Consider the following 25,584-nt stretch of genomic DNA (forward strand, 5'->3'; position numbering starts at 1 on the left):
AATGGATTAGGCTGGGATCAAGCAATGAATCATTTTGAAAGTGGGTGGGTTTACACAAGAAAAGGCCAATAAATACTAGAATATTGTGTATGGTCAATCAACTTCTAAATCGGTTCCTCGAGGATTTAGCAATCGCAGAAATGAACACAAAGTCAAGCAAACATTGCAATATGAGGAGCTTGAAATTTTTCATAATCATCGCGGATTTGGGCCAAGACGCATCAACAACCATCACAAAGTGAAAAACAGTTTACTGCAATTTCACAAAAAAAAACGAAGTAAAAAAATACAGCGAAATCCTGTAATCTGTGACCACAATAGGAATTACACAAGTATTAAATAAATAAAATAAACAAATAAAATGAAACCGATTGAATAATGTCTTGCTTTTCATTTTCTATCATTTTTAACCAACTTTTCTATTTGGGTTGGGCCAATCATATTTACAGATTTCTGTAAAAGCAACATTTCCTAATCACCGGGGATTAGTACTATAAATGGAAACAATGACATTATCCCATAAAACCATTCCATACTTCTCCAGACATGAAAAGTGTCAGAATCATTTTCTAAACTTTTCCATTTCTAAATAGGAACCATCCTGCTGTTTTCTCCAACCTCAGCCAGATCTCAGCTTCACTGTGCATTTACTTCCATTAAAAAATAAAAAATACTGCACTTTTAGACTGTTTCTGAATAAATACTGGCCTGACTCTTCAAAAGAATGACTTAAACCACAAAAAGTAAATTAATAAACAGAAAAGGTGAAAAGAAAGAAAGTATTCAAGACATGCAGAGCTGCATCTTACATACAGTTATATTAATGCAGCACTGTAAGAGACAGCAGACCAGTGCTGGGAGCAAAATCATGCCTTAAGCATTCCAGAGTTGAAAGCCTAGACAATGAAATAGCACTTCAGGAGAGGGTAAATCTGTCAGCAAAATGGTCTGTCATTTGCTGCACAATCACCAGGATGACAGGAAAAAAATGATTACTTCTGATCCCTTAAGCTGAGACACGCACAGGCAGTAAAAGCTCACTTGGATACAAAAAGGGGGTACTTTGGCGGTCACGGTCCATCCACACTTACTCAAAATCTACTTTCTTGATTGTGAAAGTTATAACAGTAATGGAAAAACAATTACAGAAACGTATGCGAGAAGTCAAGCTAGTTTAATTTAAGCACTATATCACAGCCACACATGATTCAGAAGTGAAACTAGAAAAAATGCTTTAAAAGATATCACATTATAAAATACATATACACACACAAAAAAAAGACCAAGACAAATAGTTGGCACTAACCACCTTGAGATTAGAGCTTCTGCAAATCAATTGCAACAATTTACATTAGTACTGCATTCAAGCCTCATGTGCGGATATGAAAAGCTGTAAATTAACAGCACTTCGGTGTCGGCCTGGCTCAGGGAAAATCGAGAGGCTTCCAGTTTTATCGTTGTGCACTGTAATAAAAAGACTCCCTGAGCACTGTGTGAGAGGAGAAGAGGACTGAGTCAGATAGCAGGAGGACTGCTGGCTTTATTTCAGACCACTGAGGAATTTGGAGTGTTCTTCACCACGTGGCAGCAGCAGTTCACCTCCAATTTTTGGTCCATTCTTTTCCTAAAGGAACAAAAACAGAAATGAAACAACAATCCAACCTGAAGAGACTAAGCTCATAATTGGCCGATCTCAGGCCCCGCCTTATTATGTCGACCCTCCAGTGACTGCACTGCGACTGTTGCTATTCACCACTGCTCCAGTAAAGTTTTCTTGAACTTTGGAATTGTCAGTGTGTCCCATAGACATCATTTGAATTCAAGCTCTAGATATGGGCAAAAAATGTGCACAGCCCACAGATGGATGCTTTTTTTCCCAAAAAAATTCTCTTTGGCTATGGGAATTGGTAGAAAAGCTTCAGATTTTGAATTAGACTTAATGATAATGATACTTTGTTGGGCATGTATACATTACACCACAGGGAAATTCTTTTCTTCGCATATCCCAGCATGCCAGGAAGCTGGGGTCAGACATAATACAGCACCCCTGGAGCAGAGAGGGTTAAGGGCCTTGCTCAACGGCCGAACAGTAGCAGCTTGGCAGTGCTGTGGCTTGAACCTTAACCACTAAGTCATCACTGCTTACACCACTACATAAACTTAAGGGCTGGAACTAATAATAATCATATGAACATGCACCTTAAGCAAATACCCCTATTCTGTCCTCTTTTTAGTTGGTTATATCAAATAATACGGTGGTGTGTGTGTGTGTGAGAAAACACTCCAGTAAAAGGTTACAGCTTATCTATAGCTAAACTGTTCAAATCTTTATTTAGACTTGAAATGGCTATTAATGCAAACATCTCTCAGCGAACCTCTAATACTACTTTTATCACATCCCCTGTGTACTAATAAATTCATCTTGATGAATCCTGAATCTTGATTCTACCTGAAACCTTTCCTGCTCCCCAAAATTGATCATTCCATCTAACTGAGTGACTCCAGCCTCTATATTTGTTTCTTCTTCAAAAGAAATCTATACAGCAGGAGTAACAAAACGAGGGCAGAGCTTAGGATTGGTCAATCAAAGCCAAAAGAAAAATCCCTAAATGAGCAGCATTATTGTGTTCCACCAAAAGCAGTAAAACTTTCTTGGTACCTTTAACATGCCATCTCTCTCCCACTTAAACACACCACAGTTGCTGAAACAGAAAATGCAGATGTCAGTCAAACTTACATGCATACCAGGACCGTTATTATAACTCATGGTAACCTTCCTGTCACAGACATATGTGAATAAACATCAGCTTGCAGCTTCTTCTACTGCGTACCTGCAAGCTGCGGTAGGGAAACGGCTCAGGCTGATCTTCCTCTGGCCGCACGGGCATTTGAAGAAACGCTTGACGGCATCATGCCAATGGTAATCGTGTTTCTCCTCTACGCAGCGCTCAGCTGGTTTGAAGTGTGTGTACTTACACTGCAGAACAGAATGCCTCATTATCCTTATATTACTTATATCAGTGAGCAATTTGACACCAATCATCTATGTAAAACATGGCTTTTACAGCTTAAAGCAAGTTTAATTTTTTACTCGATATTATCGATAAAAAGGTTAATTCTTTAACCTAAAGCAAGTTTTTAAATTAGATTCTATCTACCACATGTACAGAAGAATGGAAAACCGATTATGCAAACCTAACTGACAGGAGCCTCTAAAAAATTTGAATATCAGGGAAAAATTTATTTTCCGTAATTTAATCAAAAAAGTGGAACTTTCATATATTGTAGATTCATCGCACAAAGTGAAATATTTCAAGCCTTTTTTTGTTTTAATCTTGATGACTACAGCTTACAGCTTATGGAAATCAAAAATTCAGTATCTCAAAATATGAGAATAAAGAATTTATAATACAGAAATGTCATCCTTCTGAAAAGTATGGTAATTTTGGCATGAATTACTGCATCAGTGTGTCGTGGCATGGAGGCAATCAGCCTGTGGTACTGCTGAAGTGTTCTGGAAGTCCAGGTTGCTTTGATAGCGGCCTTCAGCTCGTGTGTATTGCTGGGTCTGGTGTCTCTCAGAGATTCTCCATGGGGCTCAGGTCAGGCGAGCTGTCTGGCCAATCAAGCACAGTAATACCATGCTCAGAAAACTAGTTACTAGTAGTTTTGGCACTGTGGGCAGGTGCCAAGTCCAGCTAGAAAAGGAAATCAGCATCTCCATAAAGCTTTTCAGCATGAAGTGTTCAAAAATTTCCTGGTAGATGCTGCATTGACTCTCGACTTGAGAAAACACAGTGGATCAACACCAGTAGATAACATGGCAACCCAACTCATCACTGACTGTGGAAACTTCACACTGCACTTCAAGAAACTTGGATTCTGTGCCTCTCCACTCTTCCTCAAGACTCTGGAACCTTGATTTCCAAATGAAATGCAACATTTACTTTCATCTGAAAAGAGGACTTTGGACCACCAAGCAACGGTCCAGTTCTTTTTCTCCTTAGCCTAGGTAAGATGCTTTTGACATTATGTCTGGTTCAGGAGTGGCTTGACACTAGGAATGTGACACAGTGACATTTCTGTATTATACATTTTTTATTCTAATATTTTGAGATACGACATTTTAGACTTCCATGAGCTGTAAACCATAATCAAGATTAAAACTAAAAAGGCTTAAATATTTCACTTTATGTGTAATGAATCTACAATATATGAAAGTTCCACTTTTTTTTAATTAAATTTAGGGGGGAAAAAAAAAAAAAAAAAAAAAACTTTTGTACGATATTCTCATTTTTTGAGATGCACCTGTATATAGGATTTCCAAAGGTAGTTGTTGAAAAACAACAATATGTTTATGGAAAAGTGTGAAAAACCTGTGTAGAATGCTTTATTATGAATTCTTTATAGCATCAAGCTCCAAACATATACAAAACGATTCCTTTTAGACATGTAGAAATACACAGTTCTGCATTACCAGTGTTGCAAATATAGCTCAAAGTAGGTATCTTCAAGGAAGCATAAGAAACTGTAAAATATTTTAAGACTTTTGCTCTATGTTCATCCTGAGATCTTTATTGTTAGACTGTAATGGCTGTGGTTTTTCCATTCATGGTGTACAGTCATGCGGAGTTGAAAATCAAATAGAAATTCTTTCTGCCAAACCCTACTGATCAAGTGAATTTTTATTGTCTTTCCTCTATATAGCTTTGCATACATTGGAACAAAATGTCTTTCTTTAGGACCATGGTGCAACACAGAACAGTATGCAAGACTACATAAACTGCAAATACACAACAGATGTTGCGAGTAGAGATTAGGTTGAAAAACACTGGAGTATTTCTTTAATCAGATAATGCTCCCTCATCTAGATAGCTTCCATATTTAACAACATGTGAGTTGATGAAAGAATTATGGTTAGCATGTGTCACCCTAGTGGGCGTTCATCATCATTATGTTGGCCTTGTGTACACAGACCTGTTGCTCTAAAGACAAGCAACCACAGCAGTGTAATGAGGCACGACCAATAATTCAGAGTTATTTGACAAGAATTAGCAAGAGGCAGGCAGATAAACATGCACTGAGCCACAGACTTTGAATCATTGTACAGAGTTTTTCCTAAGTCAACAGACCATTTAGAATGTATCCTTAACGGTTACCTGCTAATAGAGTCAAACACTGTGTCTACTGTGGGACAGAAATGAACAATGTATAACTTACAGTTTTACAGGTGACTGCTCGACATTTCAGCTCCCTGATACTCTTCATCTTCTCTTCCAACTTCTCTTTTTGTACTAGTGGCTCAAAGTAATCCTGCATGGCCTTCTCTTCCACCTAAACACAGTTTGAAAAATATACATAAAAATAAATATATACAGTTGAAAACAATTATTCAACCCCCATTGCAAATCAGGTTTATTGTCACAATTTACAGACTTTCAGTTGTTTGCAATGAACAAATCAAGCAAAAGCAATTGAAATAGTTCAACACAACCAATGCTTCAATTGGTTTCTTCAAATTCAACTGAAAATGCAACTTATAATGATTTCTCCAGTTTCAAAATGATTCAACACCCTGAATAGAATACCTCACAACAGCACAAATATACAAAGCAGGTGTTGTCTCAATCACACCTGATACAACTAATCAAGGGCTTCATTAGTTATACCAGGTGTGCTTGAGCTGGAGCACATGAAATACCTGAACTGGTTAGGGGCAGAAATATATGAAATAACTGGACGGTGGAGAAAAGGGAAGCTATCAACGGCTGCAACCAGATTTCTGAGAAGGTAGGTTAGGAAAAACCCTCAAGTGACCGCAAAAGACCTGCAGCAAGACTTGGTGGCAACAGACACTGAGGTTTCAGAGAGCACAGTAAGATGCGTACTAAACGCAGAAGATTTCCTTGACAGAACTCCAAGACGTACATCACTACTAACCCAAAGGCACAAGAAAAGTTGGCTCAAAATCATATTTATATAAGCCACAGAAGTTTTGGGATTCTGTTCTGTGTAGTGATGAAACAAATCTGGAAATTTTCGGCACGATGGATCAGCGGTATGTCTGGAAGAAGGCGGTTGCAGTACGCAAACCCAAGAATATTACTGAACTGGAGGCCATTGCTCATGACGAATGGGATAGGATTCCTCAGGAACACTGCCAGAAGCTGGTGTCTGGCTATGCATCTCATTTTGAAACTGGAGAAATCATTATAAGCTGCATTTTCAGATGAATTTTAATATACTGCTGTAATATTGTTACTCCAGACCACCACCAACATGTAGTAGTTAGTGAAACAGTGACAGAGCCTTACCCTACATTCAGACTGCAACAAAATTAGCTACATGCCTGTTTTTATTTATTTAAGGTCAGCAATTAACCAATCAAATAGAACATTACTAACAGACTCAGTGATAACTACTCCACACACATGTAAACACCCACCTCCCCCATTATCCAGGAGTTTGTAGACTTGGCATTCAGAATGTGCTGAAACTCCTCAGACTGGATATAATCTAGCTGCTCACGCCTCTTCTTCTGAGCTGGCTCCTCTGCCTCCAGCTCTGCTCTATTCTCCCCTGAAATCAGACAGGACATTAGGATCAATGTGAGCTTAGGGTTTGGCTGTAACCATGGCAGAGCTGTCACAATGTCAGCTGATGATCAGACCTTCAGGTGAGGCTAGGCTGCGCTCCACTCGAGCTGTGAGGTCATTGCTGTTCAGCCGCTTGCGTTTCACAGCGTTAGGGTCATCTTTAATAAGTGCCATTCCTTTGGCTTGGAGCTTTTTGACTGCAGCCAGCTGAGGGACAATACAGAAGGGAAACAGTCAACGCTACTGACTCACAAATAGACAGTTGTTATTATAGACAACCCTTCAATGAAATGCCAACAATTAATAAAAAAAAAAAAAAACATGCAAGATATTGTGATTGATGAATTCCAGATAGACATTGTCAATAACAATCTCTCATGCTTTGCTTTGTCACAAGTCAGGTCTGGCTTTAAAGGAGCAGTTTGTAATTTTTTGTTTTTTGCTGCCAAGGTGAACTGCAATAGCAAGGACAAAACTGACAAGCTTTTCCCCCTTCCCAACAACCAACTCCACCCCTCTATTTACACTGCTATAAAATTCACGCTGGAAAAAATGCAAACACTGGCAAAACAGTAAACTGTTTCTAAAATATTTTAAATCATATGGTCATTACAGAAACACTTTAAAAATTATACACTATTACTTTATTGAAAATGAACCTGTAAAATAAGAAAAATGGTGTATTTTTGTTTTCTCATCATGCTGCCTGCCTAATCTTGTTCTCTGTGATTAAAGGGAACACATACTTTTGCAGCAGAGATGCTTTTTGAACATGGAGGAGGTGACATGTCCAGTAGAATATCCTCTCCTTCTGTGTAACCTCGTCCCAAGGTGGGTACAGGAGGGGTGGAGAGGCCAGGTCTAGGTGGAGAGGAGCCTTTGCGACCCTCTGAAGCTGCTTTCGGGGAGGACAGATCTGCCCTGTTTACGGAAGGTCTAGCTGGAATCATAGCACCTCCTGTGCTTTGCAGCACCCTGAGAAAAAGTACAAAATCAGTTCAACAATTCAACACATTTAGTTCTCTCAATCATTCAGTCTTTGTAACACACACCTCTTCTGGATTTCCTCGGCCCTCTTGTGCCTGGCCTGAAACCTTTGCTGGTGAAGTGCTTTCTGTTGCTTGAGGAGCTCAGCTGCAGAGATGGACTGAACCGATGCTCCGGAAAGTTCTGTGTTAAACACACAGCAGGAGTGGTAGCCATGAGCACTAACACGGACCCACTCACAAGACTTGATGTATTTAAGTAATAACACTTGTGCTGGAAAGAGCTCTGTACCACAAGGTACTGTTTTTGGTTAGTGCACAAAATCAAAAAGCTCAAATTCTGCTCTGGTAGAGTAGGAAGAGAAGTGAGTCTCTCTCTCACTCACTCACACACACACACACACACACACACACACACACACACACACACACACACACAGGGTTCCTGTTCTTTAAACAGAATCGTTTTCCAGGGCTTTTTCCATGATTTAAATACATCACAGCGTGGAAATCTCAGAATGACTCACATCTACTGACATACTTAACAACACACTTCATATTGACCTCTTAATTATAATTTAATTGCTACCGAAATAGAAGTAAACAAACTTGCTGACTAAGAAACCAGAGGCTGGTTATGTTTAATAGTATGGTTAAGTCTAAAGTAATTCAAAGCCTCTAAATGCCTGGTTAGAACTGCAACTACACAGCCTCTCAACCAGGAGAAATTAGGGGAAAAAAAACCAAAAACAAAAAAACACACAACCTCTGTCAAAAATGATTAAATCACCACACTTAGAGGATGCTCATCCAGCTGCCTTTTTTTAACACTTCTAAGCAAATAAATAAATCACAGATGACACAAAACTGCAGGATGGAGGCTTGTCATGGACCGATTTATAAAAAAAAAAAAAAAAAAAAAAAAAAAAAAAAAAAATGATTTCCACCATTAATTTTCAATACGATTGAGATCCAGAATGTTTGCTGTCCATGTCATTTAATCGATAAGCTTTAACACACTCTGCTCTGTGGTTAGATGCATTATCCTGAAAAATGACTTCATCATCACCAACCCTATTTTCTATCAAGGGAATGAAAAAAGTGTTCAAAATTTTAGTGTACACCTGTGCATTGACTGTTGAGGTCTCCCCTGGTCATGCAACCTGACATGTAACCCCATATCATAAATGATTGATTGTTTTCTTCAGGCAGTCATCTTAACATGTTTCTTTCTCCTTGGCCAATGCAGATTCGTGATTCATCACTGAATATAATTAATGAATCCTTCAAATCCCTTAATTAATTCAGCCATACTTTATATAACTATAGTGTGTGCATACGTATGTGTGTGTTTTGTGCTTGGTTTTCTTGCTGTCTACAATGGCGTCTTTTGTATTTGAATTCCATCAAGTATTTTCTTTGCTTTGTAGTTTGCATGAGTTTGGAAACAGTTGTGACCCCAGACCTCTTTTAGTGCGCACACACACATAGGTATTAGTACAAAAACACAGCTTGTGCAAATATTACTCACAGAGAAAGATGGATTTCACTGAAATCCCCTTTCTATTTTCTGTCCATTTTTTCACTTTATCAGTGAGTTTCTTGGGAACAATTTGACTCATCAGCAACAGTGGCTCATGACCATAGAGTTTGGTGGGGAAGGACAACATTAATAACAACATGAGCTTAACAAAACAGGAGCGGAGGATATCACACTTGGCTTATGCTATAAGCTATTTCCTTGTGAATTTTAAGAGTAACCCAATAATAGGCAGTTACTGTATGAGTTGACAACATACAGTAATCCAACGTACAGTCTAGCAGCTTGTTTTCAGTGGTTTTAGTGTGATGACCAGGTTTCACCAAAATTTTCAGCTCAACTACATTTCAAAAACCACACAACCCCCCCCCCCCCCCTTGAAACTAGCTCAAAAAATTCAGACACTGAAAAAGGGACACATATTTTATACTTTTATATTTTATACTACTTAAAGTATCATATCATCAGCCAAATCAGTTTTTTTTTTTTTTTTTTTTTACAAATCAGTTTAAAAATAGAAATTATTTTTACACACCAGTTGTCAGTCCATGTACGTTGCAACGTGCAGTTGTTATTGGTTTCAAAATTGAAAAACAAAATACAAATGATGACGCGTTCCTTCTTTTTTCGTTTTAATATTGAAAATGAAATTACTGATTAACTATGTTTAAAACTGTTTTTTTGCTCAAAACGTATTTAAAATATGCATTTATGCTTTCTTGTGGTCTTATTTTTTGAGTTAGATTTATTCCGTTTTGTGGTATGCTCGCTTAAGCCGAGTGTCATTTAACTAACTGAAAAATGTGCAGAATCCATCAGTGGCTTCGTCAAACGTGTTGCTTCGCTCCGAGAAGTTCATTACGTGCTTTTCAAAGGCAGTAATAAGGTTACAGTAAGAGAGGATAACGTCCACCATTAGTTTTAATAATATTCTATTATTATATACAAACATAAAACATTTACTCCAAAATGCCAGCACGTATTAGAGCTGCATATTTACTGCATATTTACACCCGAGAATGTATCGGGGACCATCTGGCAATTCCACCCAATGAGTTAAAATGTCGATGGTATGCACACATTAATTAAAATGACATAAGCTTTGCAGGATGGAGGCTTGTCATAGACCAATTTTTTTTTTTTTAATTTCCATCATAAATTTAATTTTCAATATGATTGAGATCCAGACTGTTTGCTGTCCATGTCATTTAATCGATATGCCTTTCCTGAAGAAAAGCTTTAACACACTCTGCTCTGTGGTAAGATGCATTATCATCCTGAAAAATGACTTCAACAGCATCAAACCTATTTTCTATCGATGGAATGAAAAAAAGTGTCCAAAATTTTAGTGTACACCTGTGCATTGACTGTTGAGGTCTCCCCTGGTCATGCAACCTGACATGTAACCCCATATCATAAATGATTGATTGTTTTCTTCAGGCAGTCATCTTAACATGTTTCTTTCTCCTTGGCCAATGCAGATTCGTGATTCATCACTGTATATCACTTTCCTCCAGTCATCCACACTCCATGATTGCTTCTCTTTAGCCCACTGTAACCTTCTTTTCTTCTGTTTAGGTTTTAGTGCTGGTTTTCGTTTGGCTTTTCTATACATAAATCCCATTTCATTCAGCACATTTCTTACAGTTCTGTCACAAACATTGACTCCTGTTTCCACCCAGGTGTTTTGGTGTGCATTTTCTATTTTCAAGGCATATTGCTTTGAGTTTTCTATCCTGACGTTTTGAAGTGTTCCTTGGTCTACCCACATGTTTTCTTTTTATAACATTCCATTTGATTTATATTTGCACCAAATTTTAGACACAGCTGACTGTGAACAACCAACATCTTTTATTGTCAGATTTCCTTCTTGAAGGAGTTTTATAATCCTTTCCAGTATTTCAATTCACAACACTCTTGTTGGGGCCATGTTCCCTTTCAGAACAACATACTTATACTTTATATTTATATTTTAGAATTTTATATATATATTTTATATAATTATATATATATATATACACACACACACAGTATCTCACAAAAGTGAGTACACCCCTCACATTTTTGTAAATATTTGATTATATCTTTTCATGTGACGACACTGAAGAAATGACACTTTGCTACAATGTAAAGTAGTGAATGTACAGCTTGTGTAACAGTGTAAATTTGCTGTCCCCTCAAAATAACTCAACACACAGCCATTAATGCCTAAACTGCTGGCAACAAAAGTGAGTACACCCCTAAGTGAAAATGTCCAAATTGGGCCCAATTAGCCATTTTCCCTCCCCGGTGTCCTGTGACTTGTTAGTGTTACATTTCTCAGGTGTGAATGGGGAGCAGGTGGGTTAAATTTGGTGTCATCGCTCTCACACTCCCTCATATTGGTCACTGGAAGTTCAACATGGCACCTCATGGCAAAGAACTCTCTGAGGATCTGAAAAAAAGAATTGTTGCTCTACATAAAGACAGCCTAGGTTATAAGAAGATTGCCAAGACCCTGACATTGAGCTGCAGCACGGTGGCCAAGACTATACAGCGGTTTAACAGGACAGGTTCCACTCAGAACAGGCCTCGCCATGGTCGGCCAAAGAAGTTGAGTGCACGTGCTCAGCGTTATATCCAGAGGTTGTCTTTGGGAAATAGCCGTATGAGTGCTGCCAGCATTGCTGCAGAGGTTGAAGGGGTGAGGGGTCAGCCTGTCAGTGCTCAGACCATACGCCGCACACTTCATCAAATTGGTCTGCATGGCTGTCGTCCCAGAAGGAAGCGTCTTCTAAAGATGATGCTCCCTTTAAGCATGGTTGAGGGAACCATGAATGCCAACCTATACTGTGACATACTGGAGCAGAGCATGATCAGTATGAAGTATTCCAGCATGATAATGACCCAAACACACCTCCAAGATGACTACTGCCTTGCTAATAAAGCTGAGGGTGAAGGTGATGGATTGGCCAAGCATGTCTCCAGACCTAAACCCTATTGAGCATCTGTGGGGCATCCTCAAACGGAAGGTGGAGGAGCACAAGGTCTCTAACATCCACCAGCTCCGTGATGTCGTCGTGGAGGAGTGGAAGAGGACTCCAGTGGCATCCTGTGCAGCTCTGGTGAACTCCATGCCCAAGAGGGTTAAGGCGGTGCTGGAAAATAATGGTGACCACACAAAATATTGACACTTTGGGCCCAATTTGGTCATTTTCACTTAGGGGTGTACTCACTTTTGTTGCCAGAGGTTTAGATATTAATGGCTGTGTGTTGAGTTATTTTGAGGGGACAGCAAATTTACACTGTTACACAAGCTGTACACTCACTACTTTACATTGTAGCAAAGTGTCATTTCTTCAGTGTTGTCACATGAAAAGATATAATCAAATAATTACAAAAATGTGAGGGGTGTACTCACTTTTGTGAGATACTGTATATATATGGGCGGCTGGGGCTGTTGACTTTTTTGACATATTTGGAGAAACAAACATTTGATCATCTTTGAAACTATTAATGAAGTGACTATTAGTAAGGTTGATATACTTCAACAAAACCACAAGGAACGTTAGCTTTTTCAATCATTTATTCAACAGAAATATCAAACATTTACTCCAAAATGCCAGCACGTATTAGAGCTGCATATTTACTGCATATTTACACCCGAGAATGTATCGGGGACCATCTGGCAATTCCACCCAATGAGTTAAAATGTCGATGGTATGCACACATTAATTAAAATGACATAAGCTTTGCAGGATGGAGGCTTGTCATGGACCAATTTTTTTTTTTTTAATTTCCATCATAAATTTTCAATATGATTGAGATCCAGACTGTTTGCTGTCCATGTCATTTAATCGATATGCCTTTCCTGAAGAAAAGCTTTAACACACTCTGCTCTGTGGTAAGATGCATTATCATCCTGAAAAATGACTTCAACATCAAACCTATTTTCTATCAATGGAATGAAAAAAGTGTCCAAAATTTTAGTGTACACCTGTGCATTGACTGTTGAGGTCTAGAACATTCCATTTGATTTATATTTGCACCAAATTTTAGACACAGCTGACTGTGAACAACCAACATCTTTTGTTCTCAGATTTCCTACTTGAAGGAGTTTTATAATCCTTTCCAGTATTTAAATTGCCAACAGTCTTGCTGGAGCCATGTTTCCTTTCAGAACATAATTATATTTAATAATTATATTTTAGAATAATTATATAATAAAAATAAGTACACCCCATGGAAATCATTTACTTTTTTTGACATATTTGGAGAAGCAAACATTTGATCATCTTTGAAACTATTAATGAAGTGCCTATATTAATAAGGTTGATATACTTCAACAAAACCACAAGGTACATTAGCTTTTTCAATCATTTATTCAACAGAAATATCAATAGATGTGATCTTCCTCTGTGAAAAAAGTAAGTATACCCTTGGCCTCAGAAGCTAATGTTGCCCCCTTTAGCAGAAATAAGTTCTTGGAGGTGTTTTGCATAATTGTCCACCAGTCTCTGACACCAGCTTGCTGGAATTTTTGACCACTCTTCCATGCAATATTCTTTCAGTTGAGGGTTTTCTTACATGTACTGCCCATTTCAAATCCCTCACAACATCAAATCTGGGCTTTGACTAGGCCATTCCATAACTCTCCATTTCTTCTTTTTGAGCCATTCCTTGGTGGATTTGCTAGTGTGCTTAGGATAATTATCCTGCTGAAAGATCCACTTTCAGTTCACCTTCAACTTTTGGACAGATGGCCTCACATTATCTTCAAACACTCTTTGATACGATGCAGAATTCATAGTTGAATCAATGAATGCATGCTGTCCAGTCCCTGAGGCAGCAAAGCAACCCCAAATCATAAAATTTCCACCAAAATACTTCACAGTTGGTATGAGGAGTCTCTCCTGAAAAGCTGTCTTTGGTCTGCACCAAACATGTCTGCTGTTACTGTGGACAAACAACTCTATCTTTGATTCATCTGTCCCAAGCACATTATTCCAAAAGGCTTGGTCTTTGCCTATATGCTCAGTGGCAAACTGTAGTCTTGCTTTAATGTTCTTTTCAGACAGCAAAGTCTTTTTTGTTGGCACGCCTCTCATGCAGGTCAAATTTGTGGAATCTCTTTCTGATTGCAGAAACTATAGATGCCAATAGTTGCAAAACTTACTAGCAGATCCTGTGATGAAATTTTGCGGTTCTTTGATAGTTGTTTTTGCATCAGACAGTCTGCTCTTGGGCTGAATTTGCTGGGAAAGCCAGTCCTAGACAAATTGCCAGTCGTTTGAAATCTTCACAACTTGTAGATGATTTTCCTTACAGTGGAATGATGTGTTTCAAATAATTTGGAGATCTTTTTAAATCCCTTGCCATACTGAATCATCCACAACCTTTTTTCTGAAGGCCTTACAGAACTCTTTAGATCTTGGCATGATGACACCACACACCTCAATAACAAAGGGAAAACCAGACACTAGATATGAGAGGGGTATAAATAAGACAGGTTCCACCACCACTCCCTAAGCCGGGTCTAATCACCGACACCAAATCTTGAACATCTGATTCTAATTAAATGGATATAAAATTGTGATAAATGTAGGGGTGAACTTTTTTTTCCATGTGACTGAAGTGTTTTTTTTTGGTTAATTTAAATTGTGAAGATTACTACAAAATGTCAGTTTTGTGGGTCATTTGATTATATTTCGTCCCGTTTTCAGGAGACTGTATTTTAAAGATAATTTTGTAAAATCCAAATAATTTTTGCAGATCTTTATTGGAAAGGGTTTAAACAATGTTTTTCATGCTTGTTCAGTGAACCATAAACAATTACATGCACCTGTGGAACAGTCCTTACTACACTAACAGTTTACAGGTGGTAGGCAATTAAGGTCACAGTTACAATAACTTAGGACACTAGAGAGATCTTTCTACTGACTCTGAAACACACCAGAAGAAAGATGCCTAGGGTTCCTGCTCACCTGCACGAACATGCCATAGCCCCGCTGCAGGGAGGCATGAGGACTACAGACGTGGCCAGAGCAATAAACTGCCATGTCTGTAATGTAAAACGCCTAAGACAGTGCTACAGGGAGGCAGGAAGGACAGCTGATCGTACTTGCAATGGAAAATTACATATAACCATGTGTCCACCCCAGACGTGATCAAGAACTTGCAAATGCTTTGGTGGAAGAGTGGAGTAACATCTCACACATTTTCAGTTTATGTCTCAGTTGTTGAATCTTTTTATGTTAATACAAATATTTACATATGTTAAGAAATTTGCTGGAAATAAAAGCAGTTGAATGAGAGGATGTTTCTTTTTTTGCTGAGTGAGTGTGTGTGCATGTACACGCACACACAAAAATTGTTTGATGTCCATGAGAGCAGAGTATTTTTGTGAATTTTTCAGATCAAAATGTTAAACAAAGACAATTTTTCACGGCCTTCTTTGCTCATATTTACCAAGAGTGCCAATATTAGTGGCAGGCACTGTATAGACACACATATACATACAGCTTGTCCAAAAAGTGTCCATAAATATGGGAAATTAACACTTTATAGCAAAAGGCCTTGGTTTAGATGCTTGCTGGGATAGTCGGTGTTACAGTGTTCGACTTGCCCACCTTGGCACTGCCCCCATTGTCGTTTTGCATTTTTAAAGTAATAAAAATCCTTCAGTTCAGTTGGATAACGCTACAATTAAAAACTGAACGTGTTTGCTCAAATTCAGCATGAGCCGAATGAGTCAGAGATGCAGCACAGATCAGCAGGAGTCAGATTTCATTCATCACGTGACGAGAGTGAGGCGAGCTGACTGACAAGAAGAGTTAATAAAGCAGTCTTATTCGTTTTGTTAATAAAAGTTCTATGTTTAATATAAGTGAGTAATATGAGTGTCATTGTACTGTTTTGTTGTTGTGTTTTTCATTAAGGATAATAATGAAATTCAACCATTCAAGCAATTGCCGCCCCCAAATTACCGCTAATTTGAAAGCAAAAGGCACACGGCCATAGATCACTAATAGATCCCAATAAGTTTATATTTTCTTTTCTTTTTCAGATTGTCTTTAAGGATGCCTTTGACAAAAGGAGAACGTATTGAAATCACTCTGACTGCTGAATCAGGAAGCTGTCACAGGTTGTGAGGGACTTGACCTTAACAAGAAACATGGCAAGCACATTACACACGACACTCTTACCAAATTATTATCAAGTTCAAATTGACTAGATGTTATCCATTTTCATTTTCTCAACATGTAGGTGTTTTCAATGACTCAGTAACTGTCAATAAAATACCAGGTTTTGCAAGATGTGTGGAAACCCTGATGTATATAACATGTTGCAACACAAATGCCTCAGTGAGAGAACACACCTCTAACTGTAGCATATACATGACCAGGCAAATAGGCTATTTATCGAACTGGTTTTGTGTTAACAACCAACAATTACCTCTTGTCTTAGTCGTTCCTAAATGCTTCTTTATGTTCAGAGCTCCTGGTGTAGGCATGGTCATTAGGCTTCTGAAGTCATCAGAACATCCCGTCACCTCACCTGATCTAATGGCTAGAAATGACAAAGAAAATTAGCACAATACACAAGCATGTAGTTATTCAATCATCATAGTCCCACATTTCATTCCTATATATCAGACTTTATTATGACTGTGTCCTTTAATCCTTTAAGTTATACACACAAACACTCAGTTGTCACGTTATTAAGTACACCTACAATGTACCTACATTCATTGGCTGTTTTATCAGGTAAACCAAGCATAAAGTTGCACTTTGTAGGTAACCAGGTACTGAGTGTAGCTCATCTGTTGATATGCAAAATGAACTCAGCTCCCCACCGTACTCTGTGTAGCTCATCAGTTACTATGCTCAGTTTGTCAGATACCACTCAAAGTAAGATTCACAGCACTGCACAACATTGACATTGTTCTATTGAATTTCTATCTATCTATAGACAGAGACAGTTATACTAGACAGTTCTAAGTGGTAACAGTCATACTCTTACCAATCATCTTGTTAGGGATGGAAGCCAAAACTGCCTGAATTGAGGGCTGTTTCTTAGGCTGTGGGCCAGTCCTTCAGACAAAAGATGTGATTTTAGAAAACTAAAGCAAGTTAAATAACCTTTTTTTTTCCTTTAAAAGGATTAGCTTACATTGATGGTGCACATGCAAGTGACGACAGACCCCCGTAGTGGAAGTCACTCTGGCACAGGCGTTCTCGTAAACTTCCACTGCCTTTTCCTTTACGAGGGGCAGTGCCTGTGTAACTGGACTGAAGCTCGGCCCTTTTTGAGCTGATTTTCTTGTACTGTGCTTTAACGTGGTACTGGCAGTACTGGCATTCATACTATTGACAGTGGGGGGAAAAAATGAATACAAATCCAACAGAAATGACAACATGGCTTTCTAGAAGAGGTAAACTCACCAAGTTGACTAGCTGTGTGCAGGAATCTCCGTTTTTCTTTTTGGCCTTGCAGGTACCATAATCCATGGCTTCTCCCAACATCAGAACCTTCTGTGGATGGTCAACTGTGAGGCAAAGCTGTAGAAAGCATATAGACTGCATTATATCAGAGTACAAAGACAAGAACAAGATCAATCTCATAGTAATGGAAAACATCAGTCTACTTATGGATACAGCATATTTCATATACTTAAACTATTTATTGCTTATTACCGACTATATATGTCCCTCAATATCCATTGCAACCCTGGCCCGAATAAAGCAGATACTAAAGATGAATAAACGCTTTCCTGAGATATTTTGCATATTGTCAGTACTTTAACACTGCCTGACTCCATTGTTGTTTACAATAAGTGGCTGATTGGACATCAAGATATATATTTTTGTACCCAATATTTAATTCTCCCCACTTTTCTGTATTAAATAGCTTATTATTATATGCTAATTTAAATTATCATAACATACATTTTCTATTTTGACCGTGTTTTCAAGAATCATGTTATTTTCCCATAATGGCCTGCTCCATTACAAACACTAATACCGCTTCCATTATTAACACTAATATTACACACAATCAAAATCCTTATTAAAACAAATGAACCAATTAAGACTAGATTATTTGTAAATGAATAGTATCAACATCATATGCAAAGCTACAGAATAGAAATGTTTCACTACGCAGTTTAACAGTTTTTGTCTCCACCTAGTGCTGAACATGCAGTGGAAAACCTAAGTCAAATAATTATAATAATCACTCAGTACCTCATAAACTCAACTAAAAAGTACAGTCGTTTATTATATTAAATGAAGGTCATCAGTTGCATGTTATCTTCTACACACAAGTCTTTACTATTTAGTTTTCAGTAGTAAGTACAACACTGTCTCACCTCACTGGAGCCATCTTTGTTCTTCATTTGGTTTGGGTTGAGTATACCAATCACTGTCCCAGTATCGGTCTTCCACAGGTCTGCGTGAACAGTCCCAAAGAGGAAGAGTGATACGGTGACATCTAAATTATGAAGGTCATTCAGCTTCCAGATACTGAAGGTTTTCCCCTGCAAATAAATTGGTTTAAAACATTTGTTTCGTGATAAATCTAGAAATGGGTCATTTATCTGCTTCAGGCACTGTGATATTTGTCACTATACAATGCTGAAACTGGTCAGATGGTTTGCTGCTTACATTATTCTTGCTTTGTGGGGTGATCTTATTTATCAGCACAGCAAACGTGACCCAGTCGCTGTCTTCCAGATTTTCCCGAGCCAGTCGATCGGGCAGCTGTGAAAGCCGGATCATTCTGCGGTTAGCCATTTTGTGTTCGATTTCTACCGAGGACAGCCGAGGTCTCCTACAGAGGAAGTATAAGTGATGAAGACAACGGCACGACTGTAATGAGGGTCGCAAACTTTAATCAAATGGCAATGCATGCCACAATGCCAGTTCAGGTAAAATGATATCATGTAGCAATTACTAGCATTTAGCAATTATTTCTGTCACGATAATTACATTTGTTGGACAATATATTGTCCCATAAATAATTGCGATAAACGATATTATTGTCATTAAGTCAATTTTATACCACTGATATAATACAATAGCAGCATAGTACACCCTTTCAAAGAGCAACAAACTTTAAATTCTTAAGAATATTCAGACATTGAAATACAATATACAATCACTATATGCTTTGTTCTACATGAGTTGCATGAGTGCGTTACATGAGTGTGTTGTTTCAGAAAAGAGCATATTCACAATGTGACATACCATTCGATCTACCATGTTATTTCAGTTCAAGTTCTCTTGTGCATTCACATTATTTTGTGCAGAAGCAAGTTGTAATATTAGGTTTAAGTTGTGTATATGTCTGATTAATCTCATAAGTGTACAGGATGCGTTTGGGTGAGTTAATTAAGCCGCTAGTAAAGCGCTTCAGTTTACTGCTCACGCAGTTTATGCGGCTCAATCCCAGACATTATGGACCATGATTGGATTATTTGAAACACCAGAACTATACTTTCTAGATTTTTTTTTACAAAAACATTTTTAGTTCATTGTTAATATCTTGCGTCATTTTTTCAATAGTATGTTTTATTTAAAATCAGTGCAAGTGCTTGCTACACATCTTAAATGTGAATGCACAGTTTTTGCACTCGAATGTGTATTTTTATCTTAAATTCAACAAATAAATTGAAGTTCGAATTTTAATTTGACAGCCCTAGAGCAGACGAGGGGACAGAAACAGTGTGAATGGCTAAAATGTTGGTGACATTCATTCTTAAGTAAACAAATACACTTGTATACACAACATGCGATATCGAGGTCAGCAAAAATGATCGAGGTCATGACCATATATTGTAAAATAAGTCGATAACGTAATTATCGTGACAGACCTACTTCAAGGATATTATATTGTTTTTTTAAATAATAGTTTAACTAATTTACTTTAGATTAGTTTTAACAGTCTAACAAATTTTAACCAAATGCCACTTTGAGAGTCAATGTCACTTCAGGTAAAATGATTTCCCTTCCAACAAGGAAAAACAATAAGGCTGAATACTGGCACAGAATCTATGGCTTCATTATAAAAAACAAAATACACACCTAAGCCTGAGACCTGAGAATTTCTCCACGGTAACATCCTGAGTGACAGATGGTCGGGGTGTGGCCTGTATTGCAATGGGAGGGGATACACCAGCACTTTTGCTTACTGGTGGTGACTTCATTGTGTTGTTGACCACATTGCTACTCCTCACTGGCTGTGACAACTTGTCACTCACACCCTGACTCAAAGAATTCTGGGAGGCTGTTTAAAAGAAAAAATTAATTATGGCATCAGCTTCGCTTTACCTATTACGCACACACTTCAGATTTTATTAATGTTATTAACTGGCTAAAGGTAATATCAATGAAACCCCTACAGTACTCTAAAGTCTTCATACATACATGATATCGGTCTACCTGCTTTGGGTTGCTGTGCAGTCCTCTGCTTGTTCTGCACTTTCCTAGTCAGTCCTGCCGCTGAGAACTGGGGTGAGGAAGACACTGTAGCTGCTCTCTGGGGTGTCTTGGTGCTCTGATTTGCTTTGATTTGTCTGCTGCTCTGATTTGCTTTGATTTGTCTGCTGCTCTGATAAGGTGAAGTCAGAGGCTTGCTGTACTGCTGGGTTGTTGGTGAACTCTTGGTACTTGTCTGCCTTTGTGAGGAGAAAGCATCGTCTTCTGTATGTTTGGTCCGGGAGACAACCGCACACTTTTGTGATGCCTCCAGCTGCTGCTGTAGCTTCTGCATCTTCTCTTGCATGTTCCTCAACTCAGCTGGTGTGGAAAACAGCACCATCATTACAAAACACATGTATGCGTGACATAATACAAGTAGCACAAATCAGCAGAAATCTGCATTTGATACTTCTGCTGCTACAATTAAATGTATTAAATAATATAAAGAATAAACAGTGCTACTGCACATACTAAATGCACTGAATCAAGAATACAGCACAATACAGCACCCTCTTAGGGTTGTTCTCTGGCGGCTGTAAGGTGGCGACTAGTGATGGGAATTAGTAGTAGTAATAAATACAAAATATAAAGAATATAAGGAGTCTTTCCAATGGCTGAATCTCAAGACGGCACTCTATCACGCACGGAGCATACTACATATGTTCTACAACATTATTTTATACCCTAGTAGGGATGGGCGATATAGACTTAGTACCATGTCACGATATATGATGGTATTTTTTGCAGTAACGATATATAACGATGATATAACGATGATATAAAAATAGTATCATTCAACAGTAATAACTTAATCCTGAAAATCAAACACTAAACTATAATAATCATAATCTAACCCCAGGAAAAACTAATGGAAATGTTTTAATACTTTTCATCTGTAAAACTACATATAAATGTTCAAATAGTGCAAACTTAACAAATCTTATACTACACTGCAAAACAAGAATACAGTATATAAACACAATGTATCTCAACCACTACCATATTACAGAGGAAGTTCCTTTTGGGGGGTTTAATTCTTCTTCCTCGTCTAGGTTTGGATCTCTGCCTTCTGCCATGCTTGTTCTCATTCTACGTGCGAGATGCCCACCGCTGTGGCATCTCGCATAAACACGTCATCAACTATATCATCAATAACACGGGATGACAAATTGTTATCATTGGGAGGAATTGTACCGGTACACTATAGATGAAACAATATGGGACAGCCGTGTCACATACGAATTACATAACGAACAGGAAGCAACCTGCGATTCAATCCAAGTTGAAAATGGTAGCTTTTATTTAATGTAACGCTGAGCTAAACATTCAACATGTTAACACTCCTGTAGGTAAATAAATAACATCAAATGTAAAATATTAAACTTTATGCTACACATTTCTGGTATTACTTGCTAAAGCAGCCAGAAAAAGGCCAAGTGAAAAGACTAAGAGTCACTACACTACTACTGAACTTATTACTTACGGAAGATTTCTGGGCTTTATTGTCAGTAGTAAAGTAATTTTAGCCACAGATATGATCATTTTATTCATTTGGCTGATACTTTTACCAAAGCAGCTTACAGTGAAGACAACATACAACTGCACAGTTGAAAAATGAAACATTTGTTTGTAGCCTAACAGCTTAACCACAGAGTCACCTCTACCACTGCTACATTATGTGGATGATAATATTAGACTTGTTTATAAAATCAATGATTTGCATTATTTCCAGCTTTATCAACATGGCCCTGTTCAGTATGACTGCTTCCTAAGCAAGAAGTATCAAATGTAATGAGTTATCAAATCTGTGAGATGACATTTTGCTGTTATTTCCACAGACATGTGAACATTATAGTAAGTAGACAACAATCAGCTATAACATTAAAACCACCTGCCTAATACGGTGTAGGTTCCACTTGCGCTGCCAAAGCAACTCTGATGCGTCAAGGCATGGACTCCACAAGACCTCTGAAAAAGTGCTGTGGTATTTTCACCAAGACATTACCAGCAGATCCTTTAAGTCCTGTAAGTTGCGAGGTGGGGCCTCCATGGATCGGACTGGTTTGTCCAGCACATCCCACAGATGCTCGATTGGATTGAGATCTGGGGAATTTGGAGGCCAAGTCAACACCTTGAACTCTTTGTCATGTTCCTCAAACCATTCCTGAACAAGTTTTGCAGTGTGGCAGGGTGCATTATCCTGCTGAATGAGGCCAGGGAACACCGTTACCATACTTGGTCTGCAACAATGTTAGAATTTCAAACAGCATGGAAGGAGAACCTATTGAACTATAGAAAATCTCATAGTGCTGCTAGATCAGTCTTTCTCTCCACCTTAATTGAAGATAAAAAATAATCCTAGATTCTTATTTAATACTGTAGCAAAATTAACTAGGAATAAGACCACAACAGAAACTTGCACACAATCATTATAGCAGCGATGATTTCATGAATTTTTTCATTGGAACATTTGAAAATATTAGACAAAAAATTCAGACCATTAATTTAAAACTAGACAGTTTTAGAACAAACCCTGTAGATAATAATATAGCCATATCAGACCAACGACCAGAATGTTTTACTCCCCTTTGAGAGACCGATATAAATTCATTCATTTCTTCATCAAAATCAACAACTTGTATACTAGATCACATACATGTTTCTTAAAAACAGATTATTCCAGAAGTAATCAAACCCCTTCTAAAATTAATCAATTATTCCCTTAGCAATGGCTATGCAATTAAATCATTTAAACTAGCAGTTATCAAAACCCTGATTAAAAAACCTGACCTTGACCCCTGTCAACTGTCCAGCTATAAGCCAATATCTAATCTCTGAGACAATAAGCATTCCTAATAATCTCTTTTTCTCTCTCTTCGTCTGTATGGCTAAACATGATACTCCTGAGACCCCAGTGATCCTGACCCCTTCTGCTCTCAGGACCTGCCTGATCCATCCTGATGCCCTACTTCTGACTGGAGTTCTCATCAACTGGAAGTTACATGTTGCTGCAGAGGATGGCTCCACATGGTGCAGAATAAAGATCATTGAGATTGCTGAGGATGGTACCATTTAAAAACCATAAGATGGCTTTGGACCTCAATTCATGTGAACAATTGTGCTATAATGGCTAGGACTACAAATTGCTATTACAGCTTTAAGACTGCAATTACCACAAACAATTTTGCATTCAAGTCTCCATCAGTGAACAGTGGAAAGGTTCAACAAAACAGACTTCATGTAAAAACTGTAAGGAATTTTCCTGGTTACACACCTGAACTATTTGAACATATAGTATTAGCACATTTATAGAAGAGATTTACTTATTTATAATCGCACTATTCGTTGTCACCCACATGACGATAGGTTCCCTTTTGAGTCTGGTTCCTCTCAAGGTTTCTTCCTCATATCATCTCAGGGAGTTTTTCCTTGCTACTGACGACTCTTGCTTGCTCATCAGAGAAATTCATACATTTCAAATCTATATCCTGAATTTATATATTTCTGTAAAACTGCGATGAGAATGTCCATTGTTAAAAGCACTATACAAATAAAACTGAATTGAATTGAAGATTAGGTAGGTGGTTTTAATGTTACCGCTGATAGTGTATAGTTACAATATGATTCACTTGTCAATGGAAATAACAGCAAAATGTGGTATCACAGATTTGACACTGCATTTCCCTCTCTTTACCAACTGCTTTCTATCTGTAAGTGATTTATCTCAATATTCAGTATCAAGTGCGATGCAAATCTGTAGTGAAGAATGTCCCACGTTCAGGAATTGAACTAATCTCACCTTCCAGGTCCTCTTTGGATTGATAGTGCTCACTTTCTGCTCCTGTGTCCGAGTTCTCCAACGTTGCATCCTCCTCCTCTGGCTCAGCATAACCTTCGCCGCCTTCATCATCATCATCATCATCGAAAAGACCATCCAAGTTATCTTCCACTTCCTTGGAAGAGGAGTTCTCTGGATCCGGACCCTGACTCTCCTCAAACAAAGAGAGCAGCTCGTCCAGGTTTTCGTCCTCAGCTGGTTGGGATCACAAATCACAAAGCTCTTGTATGCATGTCACATGTTATAGCAGCTATGTATTAAAGAAAGCAGGAATTCAGGAGTTGGATATTTCCTACACAACATGGAGACAGCTGTAAACAATAACAGCAGAAGGGGGAAAGAATAAGAAATAGAGATTATAGTGGACACAGCAGTAGTATTAGATATAAGGCGTTAAATTACAGTCAGATCACAGATTTTAATGATTTGACAACACAATGCGATGGTCATCTAAACCTGTTTAACCTACAACTCACCAGTCATTACACCAGTCTTCTTTAAAAGCAAGTAAGAACAGCTTGACTTTTTTTTCTTTCTTTTTTTAATCAGTGGATGACTTGGAATATTGCTGGCAGCTCTTAGTCTTAGACTCTTAGCCAAGGGTTAACTCACAATAAACGAAGTAAACAGGCTAACTGTACAATACATCATTTAAAAAATTAAGCTAAAACCGATTATATCGACATCTTTCTTCCATTTATGGTGAACAGAACGACGACAAGAATGTCCTAGTGTACATATTCACTAAAATAATTGCTCGAAAGTATTAAATAAGAAACAATGTATATATAGATGATGCTATTCTGTGCTGTACTGCTCTGTTCAGAGGTGGCGCGAAAAACGTTAAAAACGCAAGGACCCGTACAAACACGTCCCTTAGAAAGGGGCAGCTATTGCGCCTGATCAGAAATAAACATTTTTTAGAAACAACTCAACAAGCAACACTACAGTACAACGATTATATATTCCATTAATTAATCTATTCAGTCTGTATTATGTACGTCTATATGTTACTTAGTTAGTTTGTTAGCGTAACACAATGTTCAGGCAGACAACCAGTGTTTACGCTGAGCTTTACATCATCGCCACCCGGAAGTACTTAGTTTACATGTTGCGCAGATCATTGGAAAATGGCGTAAAGGTTCAGGAAAATTTAGCACACAGA

The 25,584-nt window shown here is 38.1% G+C and overlaps 1 protein-coding gene across 2 annotated transcripts; it reads right to left on the bottom strand.

Annotated features, from left to right (window-relative positions):
* Positions 1–234: 234 nt before the first annotated feature.
* On the bottom strand, positions 235–25,516 carry mcm10 (minichromosome maintenance 10 replication initiation factor). Of its 2 annotated transcripts, none has more exons than XM_017494482.3 (18): positions 24,896–25,516; positions 24,381–24,614; positions 20,543–20,899; positions 20,186–20,387; positions 18,767–18,932; positions 18,472–18,639; positions 17,546–17,662; positions 17,274–17,467; positions 17,124–17,194; positions 16,557–16,670; positions 7,649–7,766; positions 7,343–7,571; positions 6,671–6,803; positions 6,446–6,579; positions 5,221–5,334; positions 2,832–2,977; positions 2,660–2,702; positions 235–1,624 (listed from the first exon to the last, which is right to left on the bottom strand). In XM_017494482.3, the coding sequence occupies exons 1-18, from the start codon at positions 24,900–24,902 to the stop codon at positions 1,541–1,543; spliced, it is 2,631 nt and encodes an 876-aa protein (XP_017349971.1). In that variant the 5' UTR covers positions 24,903–25,516; the 3' UTR covers positions 235–1,540. The 2 variants fall into 2 exon arrangements, with proteins under 2 accessions (XP_017349971.1, XP_017349970.1); XM_017494481.3 differs by having other exon boundaries at positions 20,528–20,899.
* Positions 25,517–25,584: the final 68 nt, after the last annotated feature.

The sequence above is a fragment of the Ictalurus punctatus genome, chromosome 19, assembly GCF_001660625.3.
Source record: "Ictalurus punctatus breed USDA103 chromosome 19, Coco_2.0, whole genome shotgun sequence".
NCBI classification, from domain to species: Eukaryota; Metazoa; Chordata; class Actinopteri; order Siluriformes; family Ictaluridae; genus Ictalurus; species Ictalurus punctatus.

Bases quoted from the DNA above. Each gene is read 5' to 3' on its own strand.
- mcm10 (XM_017494481.3), bottom strand. The intron at 20,388-20,527 runs GTATGTATGAAG...TCTTTTAAACAG, and splicing joins AGCAGGTAGACCGATATCAT to CCTCCCAGAATTCTTTGAGT. The intron at 17,468-17,545 runs GTGAGTTTACCT...CACTGTCAATAG, and splicing joins GCACACAGCTAGTCAACTTG to TATGAATGCCAGTACTGCCA.